This window comes from Hippichthys cyanospilos, chromosome 7, assembly GCF_059441005.1.
Source record: "Hippichthys cyanospilos isolate Australia breed blue-spotted pipefish chromosome 7, RoL_Hcya_1.0, whole genome shotgun sequence".
NCBI classification, from domain to species: Eukaryota; Metazoa; Chordata; class Actinopteri; order Syngnathiformes; family Syngnathidae; genus Hippichthys; species Hippichthys cyanospilos.
The window spans coordinates 5,909,600-5,921,646 of NC_142375.1; the positions used below are offsets into that span (position 1 = coordinate 5,909,600).

Sequence of the window (12,047 nt, forward strand, 5' to 3'; positions counted from 1 at the left end):
ACTGAGGAATCTGATAGTCATTCAACCCTATCACCTTCATGGCAGTGTGCACCAGACGAGTGTGTTTATTTCTTGTTGCCGTACCATCTGACCAGGCTCTCCAGCACCGCCTGGTAGAATAGCAACATGATGGCTTTGTCCACACCGTACAGTCTACGCAGAAAATACAGTCTCTGCTGTAGTCCAGAGCAAACACTATCAACACGGGTGTTCCAGCCCATTATTTAGAACATTCGGGTTTACATCCTGCGCTCAGTATTGATTAAGCGCTCCCTTTTCAGCTAGTAGCGCCATGAGTCTTCTCGGTAATAATGCCACAAGTTTTTCACGCCCGGATCTGGCAATTCCTTCTAGTTCTGTCAGATTGGATGGTGTTTGTTGGTTGACAGCAATATTCAAATCACCCAGAGATGCTCAATTGGGTTCAAGTCGGGGCTCTGGCCTGGCCGGTCATGAACACTCACAGATTTGTTGAGAATCCACTCCTTTGCTCTTTTCGTTGTGTGCTTAGGGTCATCGTCCCCTTGAAAGGTAAACCTCCGACCAACTCTGAGGTCCTGAGCTCTCCGGAATAGATTTTCTTCCGAGACAGTTCATTTTTCTGCATTTTGCTGATCCTCATTCGCAGACATGATTGTTTTTCTCTTTACTGTGAGACTAAAAGGAAAAACAATTCCGACATGTCCACTGCAGATGAGACCACACAGCCCTTTCTTTCTGAGAGCATACATACTTTAAGACTTGTAAATACTTGGGGCACCAAAGGTTTGGCCATTATTGCAATGGTATTTTGTCAATCGATGCTTTGTAGCTTGTAAACACTTTTAGTTTGTAAATAAACAGTAAACAACGGTTGTGTGTGTGTGTGTGTGTGTGTGTTTTTAATTCTCCATTCTTTGTTCTGAGCAAAAATAGTTTGCAGCTTGTAATTGGAGTTTTACCACTGGATTTTTTTGCAGCTTTAAATTGTCAATCAAAACTGACAGTAGGTATGTCGTGGGTTATAATTGTAAACTAGACCTACCAAGCTTACCAAGATATACAGTATGTACAGTTTGTGTTTTACATTTTTACTTGACTTTATTTATAATTTTCTATGTACCTGGGGCTAAAAAGCATACCACGGAATCTCTGAAGCTGTTATGCAAGAGCCTCTCAAAATATCCAGACTTCCTTCTTTATTACTGCGCCATTCCTCTGTGGCCAGCAGCTTCTTTCATGCCATATTTTTGTGGTTCTATAAAAGTAACATCTTGTATGTAGGCTATGAGTCGTACAAGCTTGATATATATTGATATATTGAGTGACTGATTGATACACACATACTGTACATGTAATGCCTATCTTCATTACATGGTGCATATAGACGGCCATTCACCCATTTAACTTACGATTGATGTTTTGTAATGCGTGAGGTAACCGGAGTAGCTGGCAAAAGCCCATGCAAGAAGGCTGAAGCCCAGATTCACACCCAAAGCTTTTCCGCTGTGAGGCAGATGTGATAATCGCTCTCATCGTTGCTGTATGCTTATCTCTATTCTGCATTATGCTATTCATTTTGAATGACGAATGAATGAAAACATTAGCTCCTCCAGCAAGCACATTTTTCCTGAATTTGATTCAGATTTTTTTTCCCTGTTCAAACTTGTTGTTGCAGGTCTCTCCCAATTCCCGTTATTTTTACACATTGTAATTACAGTGATTATAACATCTAAACATTCTGCAGCGCTGCAGAACAAGCTTTCTTGTCTAGAGGCTGCTTCGAGGAAATACTGTAGGATTCATGTGTTTCATGGAGAGGCAGTATCTCAGTCTGTAAGTACTTGCACTACTTCTACTAGTTCTTTGGAGTTGGGGGGTATGGGTAAAGTCCAACTAAGGGGACTAAAATATAGAAATGGTTTTGGGGGGGCAACCAACCTGATCATCGCATATGTTATTCCACAGCGTAAACGACACAGCGTCATTCTGCGTCTCTTAAAACACTTGAAAGATTTTCATTTCGGACAACAGTATGAGGGGGGACACGCCTTAATCTGTCTGAAAGGAAAGATAGTGGCATGGTCATTACATCATGACAGCGTAACAGATTTTGCCATTTTACTATTACAAGAAAGGCACAGAGACGAACAGAGCTCTCTACTGCTGTACTTTGAACATTGAAAATCTTGCCACAAACTAGAGTTGCTTCAACATTTCTAGTATGTGAGCTACTTTTCAAGTCATCAAATCCAAATAACCTACCCATTTTGTTTGTATTCATTTGTTTAAGATGTATTTATAACTCTTTATATAGGTGCAGAACTGCATGAACCGATATGAGGCATGCTTCTGACGTATGACTGACGTATGTCAATCAAGTGACAATTGTCGCAGACAATAGGCAGGCGTCTACTTGATTTTTGTTTGTTTGTGACCTCAATAAATCAATTCCATAAAACTGTGAGGGCTTGAGTTAATGACATGAGCATTACAGTCACTTCCTTTGTGAGCTACTGTTAGCTTACAATCTACCTTCTGAGCACCCTTGGTTTAACTATAAAATAGAATAGACACATATTTGAACTTGTAATATGTCCCCTCCTCAATATGATGTACTAAGCAATCTGATTGGACAGAAAAACAAGCAATCCTACAAATGTCTGGAAGCTGGGCAGCCAAGAGACGCGTTGTAAATGAAGATACATGTTGAAAATAAATGAATGCCATTTAATGAAAGTTGTAAACGTGGGTGAGTGTTTCTGATGGTGTTCAGGCCATCAGAGAAGGCCTCGCAGACCCCGACGTCACACCAACGGTTTTATCTATGTGGAGGAGGGAGGGAGGGAGGGAGGGAGGGACGAAGGAAAGCACCACCCTGGAAGTTCCTTGTCGTCCCCCCCATTCCACCGACTCATTTGCATGAGCAAATAACTTTCATCATTTGGATACGACCGGACAAAAGATTAGCTTCAAACTATCCTTTAAAAAAATCTTCCACTCTGACCATTATGGATGTCACCGACATCGATCGCGTAGGTGAACGTCCAGAGGCAATGAGACAAGACCCAGAGGCAAATGACGCCTCTTCTCAGCGCTCGTGTTCGGGACGCATTGGAGGCTTCATCCCATCCAGCTATCGCACTGAACTGATTCACCTTTTGAAGCTAGCAGGACCTGTGGTAAGATGCCACGCCATTAAGCAGATGAATTATGAATGACAAGACTTCATTTGGCTTTCACTGTGTGTTGCATGCTGTTTGTGCATAGGTTTCTGGACCAAAATGCTTGGGAGCAATATGGCAATTTCAGCATTGGATAGTCTATGATATTGACAGTTATCAAGTATGTTATCAAATATGTCAGAAAAAAATGTCCACTTATTAAGACAATCCAGTAGTAAAAACTCATTTTGTCTAGAATTAATCTGATGACAAAGTCAAAAAATCGGAAAAAAATCTGATGATAAAGACTCTAGTCACACAGCAAAGAGGCGTTCAAAAATCTCTTCATTCGTGAATGTCCCGTCAGTATCAGCGTGCTACAATGTATTTTCTGGAGGCCATGGACAGACCCTTGTATCTTTTTTGTAGTAACTGTACTGAATGTTCTTTCATGACACTTTGTTTTTAACTATTCCAGGTCCTTTCCCAGATGATGATCTATTTAATCAGTATCATCAGCATGGTGTTCTGTGGTCATCTGGGGAAAACGGAATTTGCAGCTGTATCATTGGCAATTGCAGTAAGGACTTGCTCCATTCCTACTTACAACACTTACATACAACACTGGGTAAATAGACTGTTGACCATGAGTTTAGAAAAATCTTAATTCTTTATCCCCATTTACAATAAATATACAGTGCTTTTCATTCATGTGGTTGGCTAAAGTTGAGCAGCCTCTGTGGTAGACGGAATGCATACAGAGAATGCATATCACGACGAGTCACCATTCACGACGGGCAACATGCTCCACCGTTTTCACGTCTTCCTTCCGCTCCTCAACTTGCCTTCCCACTCACAACAGGAGCCTATCAGGTCATGCCAAACACAATTCAACCAATCGGTGTCCATTTCAAGGTGTGACTGATCTTTGTTTTCCAACTCAAGCACAAGAAGCATATTAAGATAACACAAAGCATACATTGAGAGATTAAAATGAGAATGTGATTCAAAAACGTTTTAATTGTGACTGTGATAAATTGATCACAATTAATCTGTTAATCCGGCACCTCTAACTATAATAGGCCTTACTTCATTAACAATCCCTCTTTAATTTCAGGTGGTCAATGTGACTGGTATTGCCATTGGGACCGGCTTGTCACTGACTTGTGATACCCTCATTACTCAGGTATGCCTTCATCAGGATCTACTGGTTTTATATTTTTGAAGCAAAACCTCTAGCTGGGCTATTGGGTTGTCTGGGTCCAGTTACAAAGGGTTCAACAACGAATCGGTGTGTCAATTTCTCTCCCGTTTGCTGGTTCTGCTTTACGTAGACGATCGGAAGTGGAAACCGGAAGCGTGTGGGAGTGATCCTACAGAGAGGTGTTCTGATTCTCCTACTGGCTTGTTTCCCCTGCTGGGCTGTTCTCGTCAACACTGAACCTTTTCTACTCGCTGTTAAACAGAGCCCAAAGGTTGCCGGGTAAGTCACTATTTAATCCACCGATGATCTTCAGCGAGCAAGAAATGATGTTTGAGAAGGTGGCTACGGCTTCTTTAATGGGTCATGCACATGCAAGTTTAAGGACTGTGGGAGGAGACACCAGAGTTCACACGTGGCGCATCTCTGATCTGAACAGCCAAACCATCTGGCTGGAACGCCGACATGTGAACCACAAGCAACACCATTCACTTCAATGTCATTTCTGATTATGTGCATCCACAGGGGTCGCAACCATTAGGCAAATATGCAAATGATAATGAGGAAAAACCATTGAACTGTTTTTAGCTGCATTTAAAGCAAATCCCATAAAGGTGAATGAATAATCATTTGATCTTCATATGACTTGAGAAACAATATCAAAATCTCATGGTACGATATCGTCCAGGAATTAAAGCCACACGAAGGCCAGGTGCTTTCTCACCAACCTTAAAAAAGCCTGAAGGAAAAATGAAAGTGTAGAATATTTTACTGTCATTTTCACATTTGACAAAAGTTATGTATATCTCCATTATTGTAAACCTAATGCTGATCTGATCAGTGATTTGATGCAAAATTGGTGATTGGCTGAAGTTTCATAATTTGCTGAGCGATCAATGATGCCAATCGATCGGTTCCGCATATCCTATGAATGTTCAGAGGCAGAACATTACGTTTTTGTTTGCACTAGTGTGACTATTTATGAAACAAAAGTTATAGGAATAGGCGGTCCAGTGGAGCAGTTAGCACGTCCGCCTTACACCTCATATTTGTCCGCTTTTGCAATTGCAGGAGAGATCTGATCACAAAATAAATAATTCACTTGAGTATTAATAAATATTTATCCACAAAAAATAATCAATATAAAATGTCAGACCTGTTCTCAAAAAGAAATAATTAAATATATAGATTTGTCCATAGATTTGGGATCATCACTTCTTTGGGATCATAGTAGAAATGTGATCACAAAAACAAATCATTAACTTGACAGGTAACGAGAGGTGGCACGTGACGAATTGGGTGGAACCATTCTAGTATGGGGCAGAATGTGGTCTTTTAAAATAATGAAATTGAATAATCTACTGAACATAACATTTGTTTGATGAACTTATATTTTCCTGAAACGTTTCATTAAACAATTATTTTAAAGGGATATTTGCAGGTTTGTTTTATTTAAAATCTCCAGTACCCCCTGTAGTACCTTCAAGAACCCCCAGGGGTACCCGTACCCCCATTTGAGAACCACTGCAATTGAGCAGCGTACGTTTTACTGTCGACCTTTCCTAAAGTTGCATATCACAGCATTATGGTTACAATTTCGAAAATCGAGATACCTTCCAGATATCCTTACTTGACACTGTTATGTAACGAGGCTTGGGTTGTAATGAATGGATAATAATATGAATACTGATATGTACATGTTTCCATACCACAATCTCACATGGACGTTTGTGTGCTGCGTAGTCTGGCGCAACTCTATGTGAAGATCGTCATGCCGAGTCTGCCGGTGAGTTCACCTTTAATAATCCATATAGAGTACATCTATCGCTTCTATCATGTAAGATTCTGATTTCCTGCTTCAGGCTGCGTTTATGTACCAGCTGCTTGGACGGTATCTTCAGAACCAGGTGCTTTGTAACATACGCATTGTCACTGTTGTGATAAGAAACGTAAAATTACGTTGAATTATGATTTCATTAGAACGTGTGATGTTTTGTTTTTCTTTCCTGCAGGGAATTATTTGGCCACAGGTCATAACCGGTGTAATTGGAAACATCTTTAATGCACTTGTCAACTACGTCTTACTCCGTCTTCTGCATTTGGGAGTTGCGTAAGTTTCACAGAATTTTTTTTTTTAAAAATAATGGCCCGATATATATTGCCGGTTCTGCAAAGACAAACCAACAATTAGTCTGCTAACATTCAGTGGATACTGTTGAAATCCACATGTGTTTTGATTCTGAATACAAGGCACTCTTTTTGGAGGCATTTTGGTTTTGAGTTTCGGTTTTCATTGCCCCCTTGAAAAGAATGAATGGCTTTTTCTCCCATGACATTCCCAATTCAAGACTGTCTATCAAAAACTGAAGTTCACATCAAACAAATGTTCTTTTTATTTTTTATACTGTTATTATTATTGTTGTTATTGTTCTCATCAGTTATTTTTTGCAACGTTTAAAGCACTCGTTGTTTTTGTTTTAGTGGGTCGGCTGCAGCTAATGCAATCTCACAGGGTGTTTTGGCCATCGTCTTGTTGGTCTATATTCGCTGGAGGGGGTTGCACAAAGGCACGTGGGAAGGTCAGTTGCCCTCTCACTAACCCTAAACATTATGATAAAAGCATGCATTTTTCAAAGTCCCGTTCCATACCTTTCGCAGTATTCTTTTGTATTCGAATGTCATTTTGTCGTTTCAAATGTTCGACACACAGGATGGTCAACGGACAGTCTTCGAGAGTGGGGACTTTTTGTCAAGCTGGCCATGCCGAGCATGCTGATGTTTTGTATGGAGTGGTGGGCTTTCGAAGTGGGAGGATGCCTCGCTGGCATAATTAGTGAAGTTGAGCTGGGAGCCCAGTCTGTGATGTATCAGCTGACCGTCGTGGCTTTCATGGTAACTCAAATACATTTTATGGAAATCAGTTGTTGCCAAAGGTTGTGTAAAAGGAAGGTCATATGAAGATTTTGTGGTTTTAACTAAGATATTTGCTTGGATCCCTTGAATCAAGTTTTAATTTCACTTCATGTAGAAAAGAAATGGAAAAGTCCATTTTTCTCGGTAACTCCTTGAGTAAGCTCCAAAAAGCTGCATGCGTCTTATCAGCATTGCGTTGGCTACCCTGATCGATCCTGATCCTGATCTGGTTTAGATCATTGAAATCTGAATGACTCACATGCATTTCTAAACACGACTTTTTCAGTTCCCTATGGGAATGGCTGCTGGAGCTAGTGTTCAGGTTGGAAATGCCCTCGGTGCAGGAAACGTTGAGCAGGCCAAGCTGTCATGTAAAGTTGCAATCATCTGTACATGTACATGTTGTTAACTGTACTGATCACAAATTGGCAAGTTCAAAGTGGGGGAGTCGGATGTGGGTGATATTTGCAAGGTTCGCTTACATTGCTTACATTGTCGAGGGTGCTCACCTGTTTTCCACATGCTAGGCTCTGTTTCCACCAGTAAAAAGCAGCCGGGCGCCGCTGCAAACACTCAACGACAACCAAGAACGCTTAACGGCAAATTTGATAGCATAAATTGTTGTGGTATATGAACTGCCTTTTATGGAACTTAATGTGTTTCTTTTAGTTACTTTTTATTGACTCTTTGTGTCTACAGTAATCCCTCGTTTATCGCGAGGATTCGCGGGGGGAATAAGTAGCCAGCTTTATTTTATTATTTTACAATGCAATACTAAACTATGGAATAAAACCAAAAATCAAAACCTGTTTTAAAGCCCCAAATTTGTTTAAAACAATCATTTTATATAGTAGTACAAAGTTGGAAACTTTGTCACTCGCGTATTTCACAGTCCCAGCTATGCCTCTTCGTCCTGAACCAGCACATTGTTATGAGTAATTATTTAAACTCTTTTTTTCTTCGAGCAAGAAGATTTTTATAAACGGATATGCCCGGACATCGAATTCAAGTGAAGCCTCTTATATCATAACAATCCACTTGAAATTTCAATTTATTACAAAAGAAATCTAGGTAAAAGTCAGATTTCCAAAGCTGTGCATTTCTCCGTTGCTCTCGGTAGGCACACAGACGTGTGCGTTTCCTCTCGGCACGCCTACGATTCACGTGATTGGCTCACAGAGACCAAGCTGTCAATCAATGTGCTTACTAGCACGGTTGTAACGTGTGTGCTAAGCTGAGCGCACAAGGGCGGTTACAGGAGAGACACAGGCGAGATGAAAGCAAGCTTTTGAATCCTTTTGCCTTTTGTAATAGACAAGTGAAAAACTAATGCAGTACAGCATCAATATTTTATTTCTAGACAACAGTAAAGCCCCTGAGCAAATCAGGATTCAGAGCACAATGCGGCGTAAAAAAAAATCCACACTGTAAAAAATCCGTGAAGCAGCGAAGCCGTGAAAGATGAACGGCGATAGAGCGAGGGATCACTCTATTTCCCATTGCAGCTGCCGTGGCCTGTTTTATAGGCCTAAGCCTCACACTATCCAGAGATGTCGTTGGCTACATCTTCACCACTGAACCGTGAGTCATTACACTTTTATTTGATACATAAGTAACATCCTTGTCTTGTGGTTTAAGGATGACATGGTTAGATATACCCATCAGTTGCTCAATCCCCAGAGACAGTAACAGATTGCAGATCCGCTGAATAATCGCGACGGGCCGTGACTCTACACACCATCTGCGTGACTTAAGGCAACTTTCATGTTTATACAAGTATTTCAATGTTTTCTGCAATGTTTTCTGCTCTGTCCGCTTGAACCCTTATGCGGTATTTTGCCATACCGTCATGCACTATTCGCAAACAGTCCTGCAATTTGCAATTTTCTGTCTGAAATATCTCATTCATTTCTTGTTTGAACATACGTGCGCTCAACGTGTCACGGGCAGGATCCGTCGATGAGAGATGTCACCGTCTTTTTTTTCTCTTGTTAGAAACTCAGCACATTGTTTTTCTTTTTTTCAGAGACATTTTGAGAAGAACCTCTGACGTGATGGTTGTTTTCGGCCTGATGCATCTTGCTGATGCCATTGCGGTGAGAAAAATAATCACGACTGACATTTTAGCGTGCAAATAAATAAATAACCCGGCAATTGTCGGCACAGGGTGTGAGCGGAGGTGTTTTTCGAGGAGCGGGGAAGCAAAAGGTGGGCGCTATTTCCAACCTGGTTGGACATTATCTCATCGGCTTCCCCATTGGAGTGTCTTTATTGTTCAAGACAACATTGGGAGTCGTAGGTAAGAAGGAAATCCCCCAAAATGTTCTTATGCTGTATGTTCGGCAGCCATCGCGATGTGGCACGTGAGGTTGATTCTCTTGTTCCTTGAACAGGACTTTGGATAGGTCTCACCACCTGCGTGGTACTGCAGGCTATTTTCTTCGTCACTTATTTGTACAATCTTGATTGGAGAAAAGCTGCCGAAGAGGTGTGGAACGAAAACTCAAAGGTGACATGTAATCCAAATGATTTCCATTGTAACGCGTTTGATTTTCTCTGATCAGGCTCAAAGGAGAGTCGGGGTCACGGTCACTGTTCAAGACACTTCGGAGACGCCAGGCAAGTCCAGCTGCACAACAATGACATCACAATGTAGCAATTATTCGATACAGTCACATAAACATGTGTGAATAAACCAGATGAACCACAAAAACACGGTTCATGTTCCTCTGCATTTGACGGCAGACAGTGCACTGTTTAAAACGCACACGCACACACACACACACACACACACTAACACACACGAAGCCGCACATCTTCAGCGCTTGTCTTGGCGTAGTCTACACTAGTGATGTCAAAAAAAACAGCTTGCGGCCCCTAAAGAGGTTTAACCTTGCCCGCAAAATAGTTATCAAATCTTTCTAACTACTGAGACGTTTGCACTAGCAGCCAAATTCCAACAGACTTTGTAATCAGAGAAGCGGAGCTTTGTGTCGATACTACATAACATTTTGGTAGCGGTCACGTTTTCAAGTGGAGCGAGAGGCTGGACGCATCTTATTATGTGTTTTAATATATGTATTTTAAGAACGGACGGAAAAATGATAATAGAAATTTGAAAGATAAAAGTGAATAGCGAGATTTGGGTTGAAAGTCAAATTTGCCATCAAGTGCGCAACAGTATCGGTAGCTGACGCTTGCGTGTCAAGACTGCATTGCGAGATGATTCGGCCATCAACTGTTCAATCAACTCAAGTTTTGGTGCTTTCATTTCTAGACTCAAACACCAACCGGGCCGTGGTTCCTGGCCCTGCACTCACGTGTGAGAGTGCTGCAGCGGACCAACAGATTCCAAACCAGCACGAAAGTACAACCACCGTAGTCGGCCACGTTCTCACAGTAAAACAGCTGCTATTAAGACGTGGCTTGGTTTTACTTGCCACGGTTGCCGTCTTGGTGTTTGGAATCATTGCCAGTCACTTTTTTCTCAGACTACTGAAGTGAGTCTTGGGTTGTTTTCTAATTGACACTTAATAGCTGAACACTGGAAAGTGCGAGAACTAATTTCATTATGATACTATGAAATACTTGTGACAATCACATTGCTTGAGTAATTCATAGGTGTACTGAATTTGTTCTAGTATACATACTGTACATAGCAACAGCTCTGGATAACTTAGTGTTGATATATCTATTTACTAATAAAGCCACCTTTGTACTTCATTAATGATGATTACATGAACAGTGACTGAAAAGCCAAGGGAAACTATAGTTTGAAAGAGAAAATTGGATGCAGCGGATGGAGCAGCGGCATCAAAAAATTCCCAAAAGGTTCCCTAATAAAGATTGAGTTTTTTTTTCCCAGCTGACTTACACATGTGATGTTATCCCGGTCCGCCGTGATCAACGCAGTGAGCACCCCGCTGTTTGCATTTAAGAATGTATATTATGCACCTAATGAATAAAAAAATGAATTAAAAAGTGAGGAGAGACTGGAAAAGATGCCGCTTGCCATGCCAAGTTAACCTAGGAGGTAAGTTAAGTGCCATAATAAAGGTTTGAGTGTGTGTGTGTGTGTGTGTGTGTGTGGGGGGGGTATTAGCGATGAATTTAATTTCACATTAGTCTGCCTGAGACTGCATAAAGGTGTAAAATATTTTGAGCAGCAAAAAAAATCAAGGCAACGTCTGGATTCTATTTCATTACTGTGCTGTGCAAACACTTACCGGTTGGACAGTTGATGGGGAGCAGCAGGCACGGACTTGTTGATCAAGCCAGTGATGTTTGCGTGTGACATGAAGTTAATTAGACCTAAATTAAGCAATTTAGTCAATATTCTCAGACTGGCATCAAAAACACTCAATTATCAGTCTTTGGTACCTGATCAAAGGAGCAGCTTCCATCTTAGCCCAGCTGTCTCCCCATTGCAACGTGGCATTTTCTTCGTATGACAAATCAATCTTGCGAATTTTTCATCGCCGGATTCCCAATCGGATCACCTTTCTGGCTCAAATATATGTCCGCGTTGGCCCATTTCTTCTTCACTTCCGTCAGAAAATAAAGAATTTTTGCAACGACACTCGCAATCTGGAATATCACTCAGTGGGGTAAGGAATGATTCTGGCCAATCTGTTTCCAAAATGTCCCTCCTTTAAAACGAACTGGGGTGAACTTGGGCAAACTGTTTTGGCAAATACAGGACGAGAAAATAAATCAATTAAAAGTTAACTATCATACTCCAATCCAATTTGGGATCTCCAGAGGTACACTTTAACATGTTGAGTGATGGT

General features: G+C 41.1%; 1 protein-coding gene across 2 annotated transcripts; it reads left to right on the forward strand.

Moving 5' to 3' along the window:
- The first annotated feature begins 2,898 nt into the window (after nucleotides 1-2,898).
- On the forward strand, nucleotides 2,899-10,980 carry LOC148420802 (multidrug and toxin extrusion protein 1-like). 2 transcript variants are annotated; one of them, XM_088419074.1, is made up of 16 exons: nucleotides 2,899-3,161; nucleotides 3,622-3,723; nucleotides 4,261-4,329; nucleotides 4,478-4,626; nucleotides 6,088-6,130; nucleotides 6,207-6,251; nucleotides 6,357-6,454; nucleotides 6,826-6,923; nucleotides 7,055-7,236; nucleotides 7,544-7,652; nucleotides 8,763-8,838; nucleotides 9,284-9,353; nucleotides 9,424-9,556; nucleotides 9,651-9,745; nucleotides 9,822-9,876; nucleotides 10,535-10,980. In XM_088419074.1, exons 1-16 carry the CDS (start codon nucleotides 2,991-2,993, stop codon nucleotides 10,759-10,761), a joined length of 1,722 nt encoding a protein of 573 aa, XP_088275200.1. In that variant the 5' UTR covers nucleotides 2,899-2,990; the 3' UTR covers nucleotides 10,762-10,980. The 2 variants fall into 2 exon arrangements, with proteins under 2 accessions (XP_088275200.1, XP_088275201.1); XM_088419075.1 differs by lacking the exons at nucleotides 7,055-7,236; nucleotides 7,544-7,652.
- Nucleotides 10,981-12,047: the final 1,067 nt, after the last annotated feature.